General features: G+C 41.6%; 1 protein-coding gene across 4 annotated transcripts in view; it reads right to left on the bottom strand.

Moving 5' to 3' along the window:
- The window catches only part of GHR (growth hormone receptor), a 289,769-nt gene that overhangs the window by 21,181 nt on the left and 245,947 nt on the right, over positions 1–22,641 (bottom strand). For all 4 annotated transcript variants that reach the window (XM_055118179.1, XM_012932069.2, XM_055118192.1 and 1 more), the window contains 2 exons: positions 14,387–14,516; positions 2,724–2,896 (listed from right to left, as the gene is read on the bottom strand). In XM_055118179.1, the coding sequence (XP_054974154.1) occupies positions 2,724–2,896; positions 14,387–14,516 (303 nt within the window). The remainder of the gene's footprint in view (positions 1–2,723; positions 2,897–14,386; positions 14,517–22,641) is intronic.

The following is a 22,641-nucleotide window of genomic DNA, read 5'->3' as shown; positions in this document are numbered from 1 at the left end:
CTCAGCACTTAACCTCCCACCATAAGGCATTTTATCTCACCTCCAATAAAAGTTAAAGTCATTATAAGACTTGAGAAGTTTGATACCTTTTCTCTCACCACCCAATCTCCCATTTGGAGGGATGGATGAGTTTTTAGTATTGATGTACGCTATAAGAGAGACCTCCATCTGTCTCTCTTCCCACTCTTCTCCTTGCGCACTCCATGCCCACATTTTCCCTGTCATACTGTTCCCCTCTTCTGGAGTTTTCCTCTTGCTTTGCCCACTGAAATGCACAGACAGGGCTATTCTTTCCTTCCCTATACTCAAGTGTCACTGTTTCAGAGAAGCCAACTGTGTTAACCTGATTTAAAATCATGACCTTTTCACATTCCCTCTCTGTTATTTTTCTTCAGAGCATTAACTCTTTCTATGCCCTCACTGGGATCAAATTCTACAGGGACAGGCATGATCTGTCCCATACATCAGGAATGCCTCCTGACCCACGGAAGAAACTCAATAAATATATACCAAAGGAATGAGTAATGTCTAACTACCGCTACTAATTCCAATTATCAAGAAAAGCCATGTGAGGTGGTAGTAGATGCCTGAATTATGCACAAAGAAATGAGGTTCATGGTGACTGACATCTTCAGATACAATAGGTTCACCCTGTCTTTGTTTTCTCTTGCTTTCAACTTCATTCCTGCTGTTGTAACTCTGCTTATTGGCCTCCTCTGCTTTGATTCTCAATCTTCTTGTTTTTTTTTTTCTTTCAATTTTTGCTCTTTTGAGGGGGCCACACAGAGCAGTGCTCAGGGCTTAATCCTGTCTCTGTGCTCAGGGGTCACTTGCGGTGGTTCTCAGGGGAATTGCATGCTGTTAGTGTCAGCCATGTGCAGGACAAGTACTTCAACCCCTGTACTGTCAGTCTGGTTCCTGATTTTTGTCTTCTGACTTCTCTTTTTCCAGTATCTGCTACTCCAACCTACCCCCACTCAATAGAAAGATGAATTTTCTAGAGACAGTACTAGCACGTCAAGTGATGGGGACAGACTCTGAAACTCTACTACTGAGGTGCAAAACAGCTCTAACTGCAAGCTATTTTGAAAGTGAACTGTTCATGGAACTGATCTGTTTCAGTTTCACCATGGGTAAAATGGGTATTATAGTAAAAGTCACTTTGCACAGTTACATATCTGACCCATGGTAAGTGTTTGCTTGTATCAGCTATTACTATTCTCAGGTAACGTCCCTGCATATCCTCAAATATACCTGTTTGCAATAAAATCAATTTCAAAATCTTTTTTGGGGGGCACTTAAGGTCACTGATTATTTCTCTGCCTGGCCAGTCAGATTCTGTCTAACTGCTCCATTCTGTGTGGTTTGTCACTTTTGGAATTTAGTACTCAATGGAAGACACAGTCTCCCTCGGACAGTTGGCAACTTCAACTGGTGCTTTAAGAAATATCTTAACTGCACTAAGAAATATCTTAACTGTCATCCTGCAGGTCTTGTTAATCATTTGTGCCTTTGGCCACCACCTCGGCTTACTGCCTATTCTATACAGTTGAGTCCAGCTCCTAAGATACCCATATTACAATTCTTTGTTAATCTGTCTCTTTCTCTAACCACCACATGCAGCTTCATGGCAGGACATGACAGTCATGGGAATGTCAGTCAAAAATAAAACATTGGGGCTGGCCATTGAAAGGGAGAGCATGTGGACCCAGATTCTCACTACCATCCCTTTTCTTCTCAAAGAGCTATTCCGAGTGGTGATAAGGCTGATGGTCTCTTTCAACTGGAAAGTTGGAGTCCATTCTCAGCTTGATAGAGTTTTCCCAACTTCTTTATCAAAGTCAGGTTGCCAGCTTTGTGTGTTTCTGTTTGTAGCTTCTAGTTACATTCTCAAGTCCTTTCCAGTCTGCTAGTGACTGGGAATCCAAACACAAGAACAGCACAGCTAAGACACATTCCAAGGAATTTCTATAAGTAATAAACAATCTTTGTGGATAGGTTCTGAAGCATCACTGTCAGCTACTTAAAATCCTTCTTCGATTCCTTCTATTTTTCTGTTTACACTGTTATGGTATAAACATGAGTACACCAATTATAGATGTTTGTTTTGTTTTGCCTTGTTTTGTTTCATCTTCCCTTATGTCCACATGATGGGCAAGGGATAATCTGTTTGGATCTTTCACTTAGTTCACTGAGCCCATTATCTCTAGTGTTTGTCTTGAGAGCTTATAAACATGTCTTTAAACTGATTTTGATTTCTTGGTAAATGTAAACTTCCAGAATTTTTATGCTTTGTGATAGAAAATCTAGGCCTTTATTATAGCAGGGATAGAGAAGAGAACAAAGGTCAAAATATTTTGGTAACTCAGGATATAATAATCATAGGAAATAGTTTTGGAAAGAAGGAATTTAAGAACAAGAAGAACAAGTATACTCTGCAGCTTTAAAGACCTTTACAAGGAAAAGGCTCCATGAGATACTGACTCGTCAGCACATTTACTGTCCGGTTGTTTTCGGTTGGAGCTCACTTAAATTTCCCTCTGCCCTTTTCTTCTTGTGCACCAGATGATCTCACATTCTTTAAAACAGGCTAAAACATACCTCCACCCTCTTCTAGAACACAATAACATAGACTTTCTATCCAAATGCACTTGGATGCTGCAGACTTCCCAGCTTATTTAATCTAAAGTCATGTTCAAATAAAACACAAACCTGTGATTTACCTATTTCCTCAACAGAGAAACACTTTTTATCCACCATACCACCATTGCTGGTTAGCTTGATACAGTAGGGTATCCAAATGGAGGTATAAGATGAGTTGAAGTAACAGCTGTTTACTCCAGCGGAGACATAATCAGGACATTCTTTCCATTCTTGGTTCCATTCTTGAGTGCTCCTGAGAAGGGGGGTAAAAACAGGATGAATTGTTCCAAAAATCATGCTACAGTTTAAGTCAGTGTGAGGTGTCTGAGAGTCATGCTCTATACACGGAAATACAAATATATATGTCCATCTATGCCTATCATGTATGATTTCGGGTATGCATCATTAAAAATCAACATGTGTGTTCTCTAGTCCCAATTTACATTTCCTTTCTCCTCTCCTCTCCTTTCCCTTCTGGTAACACTAATTGATTTTATATTCCAAAATTTGATTGTTTATGTAGTTCATCTGTTTATTTTCTCTACCTACCACATACGAATGAAATTATACTGTTTGTCTTTCTTCTTCTGGCTTATTTCACTTCAGCTCTCTAGGAAGTCTATTCATGTTATAAATGGCAGAAATCCAGTTTTCTCTATAGCTGCATAGTATTCTATTTGGAACACAAATGATTATGAGAAAGTATTTTTGTGTTGCTACTTCCAAAAAGTATCACTCCTGCAAACATAACCAGTGTCTGCAAACCAACAGGAAGTGACTTGGTACTTTTCCCTACAGTAAATTCAACCATGGCTGCTCATTAACTGCATATGGTGTGCCCACTCAACTATTGGGAGGTACTTTATTGCACCTGTTTCCCAGATATGGGTTCTTTGGCTTAGGGATATTCAAAATTCTTATTAAAATACTGTGAAAACTGAGAGGTTGTCATGTTTGTTCCTTTGCCTACTTTCAGCAGTTCTTATCCAGAGTGATTATTTCCAACTATCTTTGTCATAGTGGTACGTTCTCTATCCCAACTGTCTTCTACCCATCTATATTGAAAACCATAATGCCCCAGAGAGAGAGAGAGAGAGAGAGAGAGAGAGAGACAGACAGACAGACAGACAGACAGACAGACAGAGACAGAAAGAGATGGACAGACAGAGAGACAGAGAGAGAGAAGGGAGTGCCTGTTACAGAGACAAACTGTGTGTGTGTCTGTGTTGGGGGCAGTGGTGTGAGGGAAACTGGGGACACTAGTGGTAGGAAATGTACATTGATGGAAGGATGGGTGTTGGAACATTGTATGACTGAAAACTGATCATGAACAGTCTTGTAACTGTGTATTTCACCATGATTCAATTAAAAATCAAAGAAAAGAAAAGGAAAAGAAATACCACCACTTCTGAGAGTCATCTTCCACACTATTAAATTCGCTCGGGTAGTGGGTGTTTTGTACTGGGTTTTTCCCTAACATGTGGTGGAAGCAACTCAAGTTCATTCCAGCAGCAATGGCCTAGTGGTGGCGTTCTCTATGTTGAGTGACACCAAGATTTGGGTGGTCTTAAGTCAGAAAAGTGATTACCATGACATGCTGTGTCTATTTCTTCAACACTATTCTAAGCTTGGGAGAGTTTTCCTCTTGACTGGAACTCCTTCCCACAACCTGATTTTTTTTTTCTTAGTTATGTAAGAGCCACAAGTCCATTTCAAACTTGCTGAAGGAATATTCAGGTGACATTTATGACATAGGGGAATATTTATTATTTTGTCCCCACCACTCCTGATAAAGACAAATGATATAAACTCAGAAACTTAAATATCTTTCCAAACCCTGAAAGCATTTTTCATTACTTTTTTGTAAAAAAAGGTATTTATAGCATCAAAAAGAAAACAAAAATGGCTAAACTGAATCAATATGTTTGCCTAACAATTTTTGGCTACTATACTATCAACAAGTCAATGCTTTCTTATATTTTGGTTAAAAGGAAAACACACAAATAAATCATGAAAGATGGATGGACCCCTGAAGACATAAAATCAATCAGAAAAGCTACATGTCCATATTTACATTTTGACATAGAGTTACCACCTCCATCCCACACTACAGAAACTTACTCAGATGACTTAAAACAACAGTAAGTTGTGTGCTGGAAGAAAAGAGATGAAAGGACACTGACATGGAAGAGACACTTTTGGGAAAAGAATTTTCTGGTCAGTTGCCATGAAATTCTAAAGAAAAATGTAGAACAGCTGAAGAAATGCTTGGACTCAAGTTCATCCCAGCAGCAACTGAACCAACATATTAGAGTGTGACACAGTTTTCCAAAGTCACCTATGTCTGTCTCTCTAACTGAATTCAGCAAACCATCTTTGGGTACTACTATATAAGCATTACATACACCGTAAGCCCACAGAAGCACTGTGTGGTCTAGTGATAAAGATTCGGTCCCTACTTCAGTCTAGAAGACTTAGAAGTTACCTTCTGAGTGCTTTTAGTTTTGGTCTCTTGCACTTATTCCAGCTGTACTGAATGAGTGCTGATGCTATAGTTGATCTTTGGACAAAGGGAGTTTGAACTGTCAGGTCCACTTAGTTATTCATGGGTTTTTTTTTTCTTTTTGGATCACACCCAGCGATGCTCAGGTGTTACTCCTGGCTCTGCACTCAGGAATTACTCCTGACGTTGCTTGAGGGACCATATGGGGTGCCAGAGATTGAACTCCGGCCCCTATTCATGGATATTCTTTTTTTAAAATTTTATTTAAAAAATTCTTTTTATTTATTTATTTATTAATTTTATCAAATCACCATGAGATACAGTTACAGACGTATGAACTTTCATGATCACGTTTCAGTCATACAATGATCAAGCACCCATTGCTCCACCAATGCTCATTCTCCACCACCGATGTTCCCAGTATTCTTTTCACCACCCCCACCTCTTCCCACCCACTGGCAGGCACATTCCTTCTTACTTTCTCTCTTGGGTGTTATGGTTTACAATACTAAGTGGCCATAATGTTTGGTCCATAGTCTACTTTCAGCAAGCATTTCCCATCCTGAGCAAGCCCTCCAAGCATCATTTACTTAGTGGTCCCTTATCTTTCCCAGCTGCCTTTTCCCCCAGTATGTGAGGCCGGCTTTCAAGCCATGGTGTGATCCTTCTGGCCTTCATCTCTACAGTCCTTAGGTGTTCGTCTCCGATTATGTTACTTTACATTCCACAAGGGCTGGAGCGATAGCACAGCGGTTGGGCGTTCGCCTTTCATGTGGCCGACCCGTGTTCGATTCCTCCACCCCTCTCGGAGAGCCCGGCAAGCTACCGAGAGTATTGCGCCCTCGCGGCAGAGCCTGGCAAGCTACCCGTGCGTATTGGATATGCCAAAAACAGTAACAATAAGTCTCTCAATAAGAGACGTTACTGGTGCCCGCTCAAACAAATCGATGAGCAACGGGATGACAGTGACAGTGACAGTGATATTCCACAAATGAGTGCAATAATTCTGTCTGTCCCCCTCTTTCTGACTAGTTTCACTTAGCATGATATGTCCATCCACTTATATGTAAATTTCACGATTTCCTCTTTTCTAACAGCTGCATAGTATTCCATTGTGTAAAACAGCATGGTATTGGAATAGAAACAGACCTGCAGACCGATGGAAGAGAGATGAATATTATAACACAGCCTCTCAAATATATGATCATGTAATCTTTGATTAAGGAGCAAGAAATGTGAAGTGGAACAAGGAAATCCTCTTCAATAAATGGTGCTGGGAAAAACTGGACAACTACATGCAAAAAAGTGAACTCAGACCTCTAACATCAAGCACAAAAGTCATATCCAAATGGACTTAAATGACTTCAATATCAAACCTGAATCCACAAGGTATATGGAGGGAAATGTAGGAGACCCCTCCATGATATTGACGCTAAAGGCATCTTCAAGGATGAAACACCACTGACCAAGCAAGTGGAAACAAATATAAACAAATGGAATTACATTAAACTAAGAAACTTCTGCACCTCAGAAGAAACAGTGACCAAAATATAGAAAAAGCCCAAGGAACAGGAAAAATTATTTACCTAATATCCAGCAGATAGGAGCTTAATATCCAGGATGTACAAGACACTCATAGAACTTTACAAGAATAAAACCTCCAACTCCCATAAAAAAATGGGGAGAAGAAATGAACAGAAATTTCAGCAAAAACCAAATTAAAATGGCCAAAAGGCATATGAAAAAATGCTCTACATCGCTAATCATCAGGGAGATGTAAATCAAAACAACAATGAGATATCATCTTACATCACAGAGACTGACACACATCAAAGAGAACAAGAACAACCTGTGCTGGCACGGATGTGGGGAGAAAAGGACTCTCATGGATATTCTTAAGCAAGCAATGGAACTCATGGTAGTGTTAAATACAGCACTGCAAATGAGGATTTTCTTCCTTGGGATTTTTTAAATCTTATTTTCTATAGTTTGCTTTGTTGCAAGAATTCCTGTTGCATGTGACATTCGAAATATGTTCCTTTCATCCACTACTTATGTGATTGACATCTTCCAGTCATCAGCCTGCTTTAGGAGTTCAGTTTTGGGTGACCTCTGCATGGCTTTTTGACTGCAGAGGAGTTGGTACCTTTAACTCTCGTGCTGCTTAAGAGTCAAATGCATATAAAATCCTGCACTGGAAAAAAAATCCTGCACTGAACACTGGAGGGGTCACATGTATCTAAGGAGACCATTCATGTGTATCTATGTAGACTTGGTTCTCAGAAAGAAGGAAAACCTGTGTCACTGATAGTGTTAATTAGACGGTCTAAGAAGAGAGAATAATTTTTTTTGGCTGTTCATGGAAGGTTTCCAGGTGGAGCTGTTGTTTTTCCTTTTAGGGAAAAAAAGGGAGGGAACAGAATAGTCAAATGCATCATGGTAGAGAAGTATGGATATGATGTAATGAGGAAGGGGAATAAAAGGCACTAGGATAGTTGGGGAAAAGTCTTAAAAGGGTAACTGGTAACTTTAAGTGGCTTATTTATATTTTTTTCCTTTTGGGTCACACCCAGTGGTGCTCAGGGGTTACACCTAGCTCTGCACTTAGGAATTACTCCTGGCTGGGCTTGGGGGACCAGATAGGATGCCAAGAATTGAACCTGGGTTGGCCACATGCAAGGCAAACGCCCTACCCACTGTACTCCAGCCCCTAGCGGATTATTTGTTATTGCCTTATGTCTCACTATGTCTCAGTAGTTGGTCAGCTGAGAGTTCTAAATCACAGAGACTTCAAGTTAGGTGACCTAGAGCTGTGGAATAAAACAGCTGGGGATGATCTTGCCTAGTTGCAGGGCATTGTCTGTCAACCCGATGCTAGGGGTCAGTGAGCATCCTTCTGGGGATAGGTTCTGGATAGCAGTGAACAAGGAGGACACACAATCTGGAGAAGATAAAGTCTGGGAGGCAGAGATAAGGAGTGGAACACCGGTTTCCATCTTTACAGCTGTTTCTCAGGTAGATCTGTTTGGCATTAGAAGAAACTGGTGCCAGGCAGGGAGGCCATTGAGACAGCCGTACATCAGCTGTTTGAAAGAACTTGGGATGAACATGGCAGGAGCACCAGGGGCTGAGACAGTGAACTGTGGCTTACATTTGGATAATCCTTCAAAGTTGCATACCCTTGGATGAGAGGGAGAGGATGATGAAAGAGGAAGGAAAGAAGGATAAATTGTGCGTGTATACATGTGTACTTAGAACAGTAGGGAAAAGATAACAACTTTAAGGTAGGTGGGTCATTGCATGATTGCAGGCTTAATTTTATACTCACATTCAGATTAAGAATACATAAGAGAGGATTTAACAAGAGAGCCTGGGGAACGAGGCTTTTGTGCAATATTTGAGGAGATATTACCATGTGTTTAGAGTAGCTGATGCTATTGAAGTTAGTATTCTAATGTCCTGAAATGTTGAATTGTGTTTATTAGCAGGTCTGGATTTGTAACAGGGAGGTTAGCTCTGTGTGTTTTGTATAGTTTCTCAAACTTGGCATGTATTTGCCCTGGTCGCCATAGGGAGTGTACACAAAACTATGTTTAGATTATCCCAAATCTGTCAGCTCCCAAAAACAAATAATCTAAAGCACTTATTTTAAGCATGATGGATTAGGGATAGTTAGTTGAAAGCAATTTGCAAACCCCTTCTCATTAACTGAAGTTGAATTTTATTTTCAATAAATATTTAAAACTTACTTCTAAACTATTAAATTGAGGTCAACATCTAAATGGACTCACAAGACAAAGACTCTGTTACCCGACTTTACTGGATTGAATTTTTATACAGATGACCCAAGGCAACATAAGGGAAGCTCCTCTCTTCCCACCAACTGACTCCTAAAGTTAAATGCTTTAGGTTCACATCCAGACTAGCTTGTGAAATAGGCGTGAGAATGGTTGAAAGAAACTGTCAGCAAAAGTCAGAAGGAGGAGCAAGAGAAATCCTTCCTATCTAAAGTTAACCAACGGGAAAAGGAATTATATATATAAAAACCCCCTATCAACTATTCTGATCGCCTACTGCTTTACAAGTCAACCCTCTCTTAGAAAAAAGAAAAAAAAATTCAATGCCCTTTCTCCTGTTGAATTCCCCCACAACTGTCCACATGAAACTTTCTTCTAAGGGACAATGACAGGTTTTGTTTGCTTTGTTTTGTGCCTCCCAAGCAGTGCTCAGGAGGCCTAAGGGTCAATCCCAGGGAAGGTCAGCCCTGCTGTGAGACCTGTGGCTTCATAATCTACCAGACGATGCCATGATGTTTGTGCCCAGTGGTGCCGGGAATCAAACTCATGCTCTTTGGCCTTACATGCACTCCTCACCTTGGTGCTCTCTGGTTTTGAGGAAGGGATGGAGGATGGTAGAAGTGGGGGCAGCTTGAAGTACTGAGACTTCCTACTGCTCACTTCCTTTGAAAACAAGGCACTGATCTGCAGGCAGGGAGTTCAGAGGGGACCGTCACTGACAGTTCCCAGGGCCCCTCATGTTCCTGGGTGTAGGATTTGCGTTCCTGCTGTGTCTGCACAGAAGCCAAATCTGGCACAGTCTCCAGCACAGGGTGGCAGAGACTCACATGTCTTGTGAATGGGCTGCTTTGCTTTGCCAGCTCACCTGGCTGGGAGCAAAGCCAAGAACGCTTGTGCTGCCGCTGGGCCTGTGCCACTCACAGCCAACACGTTTCCTCCCTTGAGCCTGAAACCAAAAGGCCCTTCTCTGCTCCTCCCTGCCGCCATGGTCCTGTCTGGGTGAAATCATCTCCTGGTTTTGTTTGAGTCAGGGGTGGAGCTGCCTGATCCTACAGTATTGGGAGTTGCCCTGGGAACTGCATAGTAAGGAACAATAACTGAGTCCAAAAATGTCTATGTGTATTCCTCCTGGTATGGGTGGGCAATGGGAGAGGACAAATATCTGGACCTGGTGCTGGCTGGCATTGACACGCCTCTGCTCGTCTACTACTCTCCCCTTCCCTGGTAAGCTGGGCTGGGTGCTGATTCTATGTCAGTCCAGATATCCAAATAATTCTGGGATTTTTTTTTTCTTTGCTGTACCTCGCAGTACTCAGAGGTTTCTCCTGGCTCGGTGTTCAGGGTTTACTCTTGACAGTGATTTGGGACCCAATGTAGTGCCGGGGATTGAACAACTTTCCATCATATGCAAGTCCCTTAGCCCCTACACTATCTCTCTGGTTCATAATTCCATTTAAAAAATTAGAAACACACATACACATACACACTACTGATCTTGCCTTACCAGATGTGCTTAGGAGGGCTTCAAGATATGCCAATATGACAACCCGGGACTCCAGTTCCACAAAGGCATCTGTCTAAGTTTTTCCCTGCACCTGGTCACACATTCACAGGTGTCTACCAGCCGAGGGCCTGGCCGGAACTGAGGCCACTGAGCCCGGAGTGTGTGGGAGGGGTAAGTTCTGTGGTCCTGATGATGGATGCGGGAGACACAGATTTGCATCTGGGAAGGTTCCATGCTTGTGGGTTGATCTTTGTGCTCAAGTTCAAATCGAGTGAAGGTTAAGGTGGTATAATCCTGTTTTCCCAAAGTGGGCCCAAGTTTGCAGTCTCTCTTCCCCAGGTTAATTAACTGTGTGGTATACATTTCTGATCCGGTTTTCACTGAGCTGACTGTCTTGTTGAAGCCAAAGCATAAAAATCGAACTTGTCAAATCTTTCATTTAACAAACGTTCAGAAGTGCTTCCAAACACATCGGTGCCCTGGTTAAATGTATTTATACAAATCAGTGTTGCCTATGGCTCTGACAGCTCTGCAGTTGCCACCTTAGTGAAAAAAATAAGTACACTCAGAGCTGGGAGACATCTCAAAGGGCTCGCATGTTGGGGCCCCAAGTCCAATCAGGCATCACAAGTTCCATCTCAACCACTCAAACATCACTGGGCATTTTGGCATGGCATTGTTGCTCTAGAGCACTGAAATCATAAGGCCTGTACTGCCAAGCATGTTCCTGAGGCCCACAAGCACCGCTAGAGAGCACTATTCCCCACCCCTCCCCCAGTACATCAATGCCCTGTTATTGACATTTTTTTGGGGGGGGAGGTGTTTGGGACACACCTGCAGGTGCTCAGGGATTACTCTTGTCTCTGTGCTCAGAGATTATTCATTGAGATACTCGGGACCATATGTGGTATCAGGAATAGAACCTGGGTCAGCCACGCACAAGGCAAACACCTTAACCACTGAACTATTTCTCTGTCTGTCCCGATCTTTGTGTGTTCTTTGATGTATTTCCAAACCTCTCTGACACCTGGACGCTGGGTAAGGCCAGTCTTAGTCATTAACTAAAACCTTCTGTTATTTGCAAATTAAGCACCAGGCCTGCATAGAAATACTCTCATAATAAACCAATTATTACAAACATTAAAGAATCAAAAAATGAATTTTCGTAGCTCAGAAATTAGAATTCCACTTCATCATTTTTGAAATTCTTAGCACACCACCAAATTAAGAGTAGCAGTTGCCATTTGTGGACCACTTGGTGCCAAGAAAGCATTGTGCAGTGTTTTTCATGCAATCTCACAAGAAACCCCGGGGCTTCTTATTAAAGTCTATTATCTTCTCTTTGTGGGCAGATTGACTAATTTGCCTGTCACTTTTCAGAGCCAGCTCGGGAGTAGGCTGCAGTGCAGGTGTGTTGGCCCAAAGCCGTGTCCTTGCCAAGGCACTATTCCTCCATCCATCACCCTCCTCTGTGGGCAGACAGTGTCACCTGTGCTCTGATTATCAACACGGGCCCTACTCACCTGAACCTCACTTCAGGGCTTTCTTAGAAGTATGTGGAAAAGAGGAGGCCACAGAGCTTTTGAGCCAAACATTTCAAAGAGCAAACAGTGGGGCTGGTGTGTGGCTCTAATGGTGCCACTATATGAGGGGTCACTCCCCAGCACCACAGCCCCCTTCCCAAGCCCACCCCCAGCCTTGGTAGGTACAGTAGTGTCTGAGGATAGACCCTGGCAGTCCCTGAGCATCATCAGGCCTGGGACCCACATTTTTTTTTTCTTAAAGCAGCACTGTAGCACTGTAGCACTGTTGTCCCATTGTTCATTGATTTGCTCGAGCAGGCACCAGTAAAGTCTCCAATGTGAGACTTGTTGTTACTGTTTTTGGCATATCGAATATGCCATGGGTAGCTTGCCAGGCTCTTCTGCGCGGGTGGGATACTCTCCGTAACTTGCCAGGCTCTCCGAGAGGGACAGAGGAATCAAACCTGGGTCGGCCACATGTAAGGCAAATGCCCTACCCACTGTGCTATAGCTCCAGTTTTTCTTAAAGCAGAAGGAAAAAAAATACAAGATGTACTGCATAAGGTAAACAAATGAAAATCAGACCCGGTGAGGGATAAGAAATAAACTATCTGGGTGGTGAAGCTGTAGAAAGATCTCGGCCTCACTCTTCCCCTGTAACTTTATAGGAATGCAGGGGAAAGCTGAAGACGAAAGTACTTTCAGTGCCTTATTAAAGAACTCATTCAGAAGAGCAGACCGGAGACAGAGTCTGTTTTTTTTCTACACTGAAATCAAACTGAGTCTTTTTTGGGGGATGCTGGTTTGGGGGTTCTGCTTATGAGCTATTCCTGGCTTTCTGCTCAGGAGTGGACCCTCACAGTGCTGGATCTAACCAGAGTGGGCTGCATGCAGCATGCAAGGCAAGTACCTTTATCCTGTACTATCTCTGGGCTCTAAATGGAGTCTGTTAGAGTTCACATTTCTTTGAAAACACCCTACGCCTTTCATCCAAGATAAAATGAAATTCTCTGCTCATCCCCGACCTACACTGCTTGGCACTGACTTCCTGGATCACTTTGACTCATCTCAGGGGTGTTTCTTCAAGCACACCATATCAGCCTCAGGGCCTTCGCAGTTCAGCTTTCTCTGCTGGACAGCCTTTCCCCCAGATTCTCTGTGGGCTTGGCTTACTTCATTTATGCCTTTGTTAGAGCTCTTGTCACTGCCTTTGTGGGATTATCACCCCAGAGATAGGTATCAGAGTATTTCACTCATAGATAGAATTTAAAAGAAAAACCACCAGTGCACAGATCAAAGAACAGACAAGTGATTACCAGAAACAAGAATTGATGGGAGGAAAAATGAGTGGAGGATTCAAAAACTGCAAACTAAAAAAAAAAGTTCCGGGATGCACAGAATGGTGGCTTTAGTTAATAATATACGTGATATGTCTGTAATTTGCTAAAGAAGTTGATATTATAAATTCCCATCTCAAGATCAAAGTGTAACAGCGTGTAAAGTGCATGCCTTGCATTGGACTACCTGGCTTCAACTCTTGGCACTGCATATGACCCCCTGATCTCTACCATGAGTGGTCTCTGAGCACAGAGCCAGGAGTAAGTACTAAGCTCTGCCGGGTGTGGACCTCAAGCCCAATCTCCTTTCAAAAGAGAGTTGTAACTATGTATGGTGACCGATGTTAACTAAATTTATTTTGGCAGTCATTTATAAGCTATATTATATACCCATACTTTCAAATTTATACAAATCATATATAACATATAAAAATATTCTATCAGCATGTTGTGTACTTAAACATATCAGTTACATATCAATAAATATGCAGCTATTTATAATTAACAAAACATACTTATGCAGACACACCCACCTTCACATATTTATACATATGGGCCAATATTTGTGTGTGTGTATACTCTTCTATACTTCACACATACCCACATTCCCTCACTTTCACACATTCATATTCATGCCAACACATTTACACAAGCACACACTCAAGCATGCTCATGCTTGCACAGACTCAAGGGCATGTAAGCAGCCTTCATGTGCACATTTACACTTACACACACCTCAGACATTCATGAACATATAATGCTGATACCCCTCATCATCTTTCTGTTAATTTTCCTAATAATCCATCTTACCATCTGACATTTCATCAGTGTTTTTGCTGCCTCCCGCCTTCCATCAATCTCCATGAGACTTCTGAATATTTTTATAATTCATGCTGTATCTCCTGTGCTTTGACAGTACCCAATACATAGTCAGGGCTTAAGATATGTATATATTTTAATAAAAAAAGCAAGACATCAGGTCATCAAAAGAAAACATTTTCATTCCATCACTCATACAAGCATTATACTTTAATGAGAAAATCCATGGAGAGGAAAGTCAGAAAGCATGGTGGCCTCACCTTCTAATATAGAACAGCTGTATGGATCCTGGACTCTGTAAACTGTGATGAACCCCATCTGTCCAGTGGCATGAAAAAGTCTCAAGTTCGGGTGAACGGCACTTGGTGAACTTAGGTTTCTCAGAAGAATCTGCAGAATGAAAAGAAAAGACAAGACATAAAATTAGGCAGTAATTTATGATCCCAGTGAAACATAATGAAAGTGATATAAAAAGAAATCCTTTGTTGTTTGATATGCTATTTTCTGGTTTGCAGCTTCATAGTTCCTGTATTTTCTGATAATTCCAGTGATTCCTTTGACAGTCCTTGATTCTAGAGACAAACTATTTTGTCTTTATTGCCCAGGTTATTTTGATGGGTCTCATTCCCCTTTTCCTGAAAGAGCCTCTAATGTGGCACCCTGAGAAGAATGAGTAAAGAGAGGCTGCTAAAATCTCAGGGCTAGGATGAATGGAGACATTACTGGCGCCTGCTCAAGCATATCAATGATCAATGGGATGACAGTGATACAGTGATACAGTGATTAAGAAAAAAAACACTAGATACTGGGAATTGAGTATAGATGATACGGAAGGTGACCACAGGAAATAGAAGTGAGGGAAAGAAAATGAGGAAAGGAGAAGGAGAACAGATCCAAGTGTTACCATCTGGTTACCATTGTGACTGACTGTGGCTCAAGAGATCCAAGAAGCTGTGTTGTGTAAGCATTCCCAGAGAAGGATGGGAGGCCAGAGAGTCTGTACATCAGCTTCCATTGCCCTCAGGGTGAGAGGGACCCTGGAGGGGTCAATGCTCATCTAAGAGGCTAAGCCTATGCATGGGCTGAGGGTCCTTCTCTGACAAGCTACCTGCCCCTTCAATTCCCATGGTGGCAACTGTCCAACATAGATGGAGGAACTGACTCTGGGGATGGGGGTGGGGGAGAAGTTCAGCATGTGTGGACCACCATAGGGCCTTCTCTTTCTAGCTCTTGGTATTTTTAAGGCGTAAGCTGGAGGTGCCTGGGATCTGCTTTTAGTTCAGTGTTCAGGGAACCGTGTGGTGTCACAGCACATAGAGCCTGTGCTCAGTCCTTGGATCAATCTCCCCAGCCCAGCCTTTTCTCTTTTTAAAGAAAAAGGCACTTAGGTTTGCGTTTTTCAAAAGATTCACTCAGTAAGCTCCTTAAATAAATGTTTACTATCAATCACCTTATGCATGCATATGCCTCCAATCTCAGTGGGGAGTGGAGAAGGCCTCCTGTGTACAAGGTGTCAGCTGAAATTCCTCCCTATTGACTATATCTTCAATGTGCAAGAGACAAGTGTGAGGTGAAATCAATTTTTGTTTGTCAATCTCATCATTCTCCTGATTTTCAAGGTCATTTCAGAAGATCAAGTTTCTTTCCCTTCCCTTCTCTTATCCGTTTTTTGTTCTGTTCCATACATGCACAGTCTTCAGTTGATTATAAACAACTTATTCATTCTCTGATCTGAAACCCTCATTGTCAGACAATAGCAGTTTCTCTATCCTAAAGTATCTTTAGAAATACTTTAAAATATAATTTTAAAATGAAGAGCATGCAAACACATAAAGAGTTTGATTCTAAATTCTAGGTGCAAGCTGATGGATTCTGAAAAAAATCATTCCTGTTTGCCCCACTTTCAACAAACTCAAAGAAATTACTGTTAAAACCTAAATGATCAGGTGGTCATTCAACATGTGTCAAACATCTATCTTATGCCAGGCCAATAAGATAGCAGGAAGCAAACTGGGACGATACGGGCTCTCAGGGACTTTTCAGTTCAGTGGGGGTTGAGGGAGGTGGGAATCCTCTGTAGAAAAACAAACAGGGTAAGAAGAGACAATAGAGTTTAGAAACAGGAGCCATGTATTCCTTTCACTGACATTGATGCAGCTAAGTAGATAAAGGACCAAACGTGATGGCCTCTTAGTATCTATATTGCAAACCCTAATGCCCCAAAGTAGAGAGAGAGTATGGGGGAAATTGTCTGACAGGGAGGCAGGGGGAGGGGTGGAAAAGGGGGGGTATACTGGGAAGATTGGTGGTGGGAAATGTGCACTGGTAGAGAGATGGGTGTTTGAACATTGTATGATTGTAACTCAAACATGAAAGCTTGTAACTGTATCTCATGGTGATTTAATAGAAGAAGAAGAAGAAGAAGAAGAAGAAGAAGAAGAAGAAGAAGAAGAAGAAGAAGAAGAAGAAGAAGAAGAAGAAGAAGAAGAGGAGGAGGAGGAGTAGGAAGAGGAGGAAGAGGAGAAAGAAGAGGAAAAGGAAGAAGAGGAGGAGGAGGAAGAGGAGAAAGAAGAGGAAGAGGAAGAGGAAGAAGAAGAAGAGGAAGAAGAAGAAAAAGAAAGAGGAGGAGGAGAAGAAGGAGGAGGAGAAGGAGAAGGAGAAGGAGAAGAAGAAGGAGAGGAGGAGGAGGAGGAGGAGGAGGAGGAGGAGGAGGAGGAGGAGGAGGAGGAGGAGGAGGAGGAGGAGGAGGAGGAGGAGGAGAAGAAGAAGAAGAAGAAGAAGAAGAAGAAGAAGAAGAAGAAGAAGAAGAAGAAGAAGAAGAAGAAGAAGAAGAAGAAGAAGAAGAAGAAGAAGAAGCAGCAGCAGCAGCAGCAGCTCAGGCTGGGGGAATATATCTTCTAATCAAGAAAAATTGTTGCCAGGGATAGTCTGGTTACAAGCAAATGAATCAAGAGGAAAAAACAAATGAATCAACAGGAAATCCCGTGGTGTATATATGTCTTTTGCCCTGGGAACATGTGTTGGGGGTGCCAAGATTATTACTTAGTAAAATTCCCTAGTCATGCTGCTGCAAGAACTGTTCACTTTCCTGGGTGAACTAAGGTTTACAAGAATTTGGAGGATAGACAGAAAGATCTGCTTCTACCAAGGGCAGGTGGTTAGCTCAGTGCTTAGAACACCCACCCCCATCCTGGCAGCACTGAAGTGTGGCTGCCACCATGCTCTACTACATGTGAATATGGTGAAAGAGGCACTGGGCTCAGCTGTTTTTAATCTTTCACCACTGTGGACCAGTGGTTCAAAGCCACTGCTTGGAGTATCTGGGGAAGTTACTTTTCCATTAACTGAAGCACGGATAACATGATTTTTATGTCCTTTCAGAAAATCAGTGATTGGTAAAACATTTTAAATTAAAAGTTGACATCTTCAAATCTGAGGAGAGGGATTCACATTCTTAATTTCTTTTGCACAGGTAAGAAGAGTAAATGCTACTTGATTATTACATGTGGGAAGATTAGTATTTTAGTTCTGGCTCAGACAACACTAACTTTGATCTTCCCAAGCCCACTGGTCCATATCCTCAATAGAGATGGTGTAACAGATGAGATCCAAGTACTTAACAACTTCACTCTTATGACTAAGGACACACATTATTGTTAGCAATTATCTGTAGCACCAAAATGTCACTTGGCATTGAATCAAAATTTCAGAGTATACTAAAGGCTAATGCCATGCAGGGTTTTATTTTCCTATGTGATAAATTTGTGACAAGATAGCAAGAACAGTAAGACCAGGGGCCACAGAGATTTTACAGGTAGGATAATTGCCTTGCATGCAGCTGGCCTGGGTTCTATCCTTTGCATTGCCTATGGTCCTTTGAACCCTGCCAGTAGTGATCCATGAGGACAAAATCAGCAGAACTGCTGGGCATGACTCAAAACAAACAAACAAACAATAAAACAACCAAAGTGTGAGATCAACTAAAACATTTGAAGTAGAAAGAAAAAAATTTTGCTAGCTGGGGGAAAAATAACTTTGGACAAAGAATTAATTTGAAACACATTTTGCTTGCTTTAATTTAGGAATCTTGTTTATTCTGTTTCTTTTAAATTCCAGATGTATAGAAAGCTCCATATTGTCTTCTCATTTTAAATAAGAAACAGAAAATTCATGGTTGTGGTGCTAATGCGATGAAGTGTGTGGCGGTACAAGGACCCCAATTCAGGCTAGTGTTGCATGCCTGTTAGTTTCATTGCCTGCTCTCTTTTCCATTCTCTTTCTTCTTCCTTGCAGCCTTCCATCCTTCCTTCCTTCCTTCCTTCCTTCCTTCCTTCCTTCCTTCCTTCCTTCCTTCCTTCCTTCCTTCCTTCCTTCCTTCCTTCCTTCCTTCCTTCCTCCTTCCCTCCTTCTTCCTCCCTCCCTCCATCCCTCCCTCCCTCCCTCCCTCCCTCCCTCCCTCCCTCCCTCCCTCCCTCCCTTCCTTCCTTCCTTCCTTCCTTCCTTCCTTCCTTCTTTCCTTCCTTCCTTCCTTCCTTCCTTCCTTCCTTCCTTCCTTCCTTCCTTCCTTCCTTCCTCCCTCCCTCCCTTCCTCCCTTCCTTCCTTGCAGCCAGACTTCCTTCCTTTCTTTCTTGCTTCATTCTTTCCTTCCTTCCTCACTCCCTTTCTCCCTTTCTCCTTCCCTCCTTCCCTTCCTTTACTAAGCATATACTGTTGAATGCTGTAGTATATGACATCTCAGATGGCTCTAAATAATCTTTGAATCTTACCATTCAACTTTATATAGTTTCTACTCTTCAGTAACTTCTAAAAAAGAGTATGGCAACATTGAGGAAATATTGTGTAAATGGTTAGGTTACATAAATTGTGATTTCAATCTTGTTAGGAGACTCTCTTGCTTTTTTGGCTGAAGCAAGCTGTGGTTTAGGTGAAAATCACATGACAAGGAGCTGAAGGTAATAGGCCAAAGACCAGCAAGGAGGTGAAGCTCTCCATTCAGTAACATTTAAAGAAATGGATCTTGTCATCCAAATTTAAGAATTTGGATGACAAATTCTTAAAAAAAGAAATGGATCTTGTCAACAAACACATGGGGTGTCAGAGCAGCTGATCCCCCCAGATCAGCCTTCAGATGAGACTAGCTCCATCCTACACTTGGATTTCACCCTCACGAGAGAATCTGAAGCAGAGAACTCAGTGGATGGATTAATTTGGATATTTTATTGGCATATTTTTATAAAATTGCATCATATTTATCTGAAGGGCACTGCATTTCAACCAGTACCAATATTATTAAGGCATAAATAGAAAGACTACATTGTGAAGAATGTAGTCTAATAGCCTAGTTCTCGCTCTTAGAGAACCTGACAAGCTACTGAGAGTCTATTGCCCACTCAGGAGAGCCTGGCAAGCCCCCTGTGGTGTATTTATATCCAAAATTCAGAAACAGATATATATGTATCTCCTGGAAATCCTGGCAAGCTACAGAGTGTATCCTGCCTGAACGGCAGAGCCTGGCAAGCTACCAGTGGTGTATTCTATATGCCCAAAACAGTAACAATAGGTCTCATTCCCTTGACCCTGTAATAGCCTACAATCATTGGGAAAGACAACTAAGGAGAGGCCACTAAAATCTCAGGGCTGAGTGTAATAGAGATGTTACTGGTGCCCGCTTGAATAAATTGACGAACAATGGGATGACAGTGATGACTGTGATACAGTGATTCAAGGTAGTATCTACTGATAAAGACAGAATAAATGAGTATATCAGAGCATGAAAACAGTTTTCAAGAATGAAAAAGACACTTTTCTAAGCAAATGGAAGACTTCATATTGTGCGTGGGAAAGCAGGTAGCTTCTCTTTTGAGGCAAGAACTATGGTACAGCTTTTTGCCTTAGCTCCTTCTCAGTTACTTATTTCTTCAACAATTATATTGAGGCTGACAGTCAATGTTCCTGGTCCTGCTGATGTTTCAGGTCTGAGAGGTACAATTCTAACTTTAGAATGAGCACTTCTCAGATTATGTCTGCAAATCCTTGCAGGGATAAAATTAAGGACTAAAATGATTTTAAACCTAAAACTAAAGAATGTATGTGGAGCTTAATATCTATTTATAATTATAACACATTTGAAAAGAATATTGTCACTGACAAGAGAGTTAACCTTTAAAAATTCTGTTTTGGGGGCAAAACCTAGTGGTGTCCAGGGCTTATTCTTTGATCTGCACTCAGGAATTACTCCTGGTAGTGCTTGAGGATCAAACTTGCTTGAGGATATGCACTGCTTGGGGATCAAACCCAGGTAGACTGCATGCAAGGCAAGTGCCTTACCCACTATACTATTTCTCCAGTCCTGAGAGTACACCTTTGATCCTAAGCTACTTTTCTCTTAGAGCCGTAAGTGTGCTGACTTAAGTGCTTCCACATTTTGAAGAAATGTTTGTCTAAGACACCGATCAGCACTTGAAAATCTTGAAAACAGATCTAATATTCATTTCTAATTTTTTCTTTCGATCCTTTAATACAACTCCAGAAGGTGAGTATTATTTCCCTGTAGAAACAGGGGAAACTGGAAATTAGAGAAGTGGTTAAGCAAATTGCCTGTGTGTTTATCTTGCTGTACACATCTAGGTCTGGGATTAAAATCCAGATCTGTAACATTAAAACCTACACTCAATTTTTTTTAAGTTGAACAAGTTTACTGAGGGAAATTACGTGGCGGAAAAAGAGATCTATGATCAAAAGAGAACATGGGCATCTCCAGAGTGGAAAAATATTCAGTTAAGATAGTTTCGTGATAGCGAGATATTCTTAGAAAGATACTCTTCATGATAGGAAAAAGGGACTTTTTAAAATTTGGTTGTTGTTGAACAACTCTCTTTTGCTTATCAAAAAAATTCCTGAAGGGAACAATGACAAGTTCAAATGTACACTTAATGCAACTCTCAGAAATGAGATACCTTGAAAGTCCTAGGAACAGCACTTCCTAAGTGTGGTCACACATTGGGGTCCCCTGGGGAGCTTCAAAGGGATGGATACTTTGTTTTCCTCCCAGTCAGTAGAGTCCATCTGTCAGGAGATGTTTGGGTATCAAGACTTTAAACCATTCTCTGCAAATACTGTGGGGTGTGTGTCCAGGTTGAGAAGTTTAGAGTAGATAAATAGAAGTTCTATGTAGACATCGAAACATTGGTTTTCTATATTCTTCATTGTTCAGTTCTAGAAGAGCTACTTATAGTGACACTTGGTGTAAACTCCTATACACCTAGTGTGAAGAGAATGTGATAATTATCTCAGCAGAGTACACAAATGTTTCTTGAGGAATGCTGGGAGCAAGAAGAGGTATTTTAAATACATGCTAATCTTATCTAAAGGTGTGATACACTGTACCTTGGTGAGGGGAACTAATTAAGAATAAGTTTGACTAGTATTCCTACTGAAAATGTTATTTAATAACATGGGAGAGAGTCTTACTAAATTTATAACTCTAAAGGTCAATGATGTGATATCGTGTCCAACCTCTAGTGACAGAGGGACAGTGTTGTGCCATAGGGAGTGGGGAGACACTGCTGAGTGCAACACTTTGTCTTGGTCAGGGGTCCTGGCTAGTTTTGCCACATTGACAGAGTGGGCTGATGTTGTTTCTTCCAGCATGGAGCAGTGAATTCCTGTCCTGGGGGAAGATGCCCAGACGTTCACAGAACATGACAGATAGCGTTTTTTCTCTTGAAGTCATTGTGTTCTTACCCTCTCTTTTTTTTAACGAGCCAAGTTTTTCTTTCCTTTTCCAATAAATAAGATTTTCTAAGTATTATTATAAGGATCCTACTTTCCTTTGTTGTTGTTGTGATGCCCAGGGGCCACATTCACACTTTCTTTTTCTTTTTTTATTTTCTTGAATCACCGTGAGATATAGTTACAAACTTTCATGTTTGAGTTACAATCACACAATAATCAGACATCTATCCCTCCACCAGTGCACATTCCCCACCCCCAATATCACCAGTATACCCCCACATTTCCCACCCTCCCCCTGCCTCTATGGCAGACAATATTCCCCATACTATCTTTCTACTTTTGGGCATTATGGGTTGCAATATAGGTACAGAAAGGCTATCACATTTGGTCCTTAATCTACTTTCAGCACACATCTCCTATCCCAACCAATTCCTCTAACCATGATTTTCTTAGTGATCCCTCCTCTATTCCAGCTGCTTTCTCCCCCTAAGCCCCACCTCCCACTCATGAGGCAGGCTTCCAACTATGGAGCAATCTTCCTGGCCCTTGTATCTACTGTCCTTGGGTGTCAGCCTCATGCTATGTTATTTTATACTCCACAAATGAGTGCAGTCCTTCTATATCTGTTCCTTTTTTTCTGACTCATTTCACTTAGCATGATAGTCTCCATGTCTATCCACTTATAAGCAAATTTCATGACTTCATCTCTCCTAACAGTTGCATAGTATTTCATTGTGTAGATGTACCAAAGTTTCTTTAACCAGTCATCTGTTCTCAGGC

This window comes from Sorex araneus, chromosome 1 (assembly GCF_027595985.1).
Source record: "Sorex araneus isolate mSorAra2 chromosome 1, mSorAra2.pri, whole genome shotgun sequence".
Lineage (NCBI taxonomy): Eukaryota > Metazoa > Chordata > Mammalia > Eulipotyphla > Soricidae > Sorex > Sorex araneus.
The sequence above is the reverse complement of the archived record's forward strand: the minus strand, read 5'-3'. Positions and strand labels throughout refer to the sequence as shown.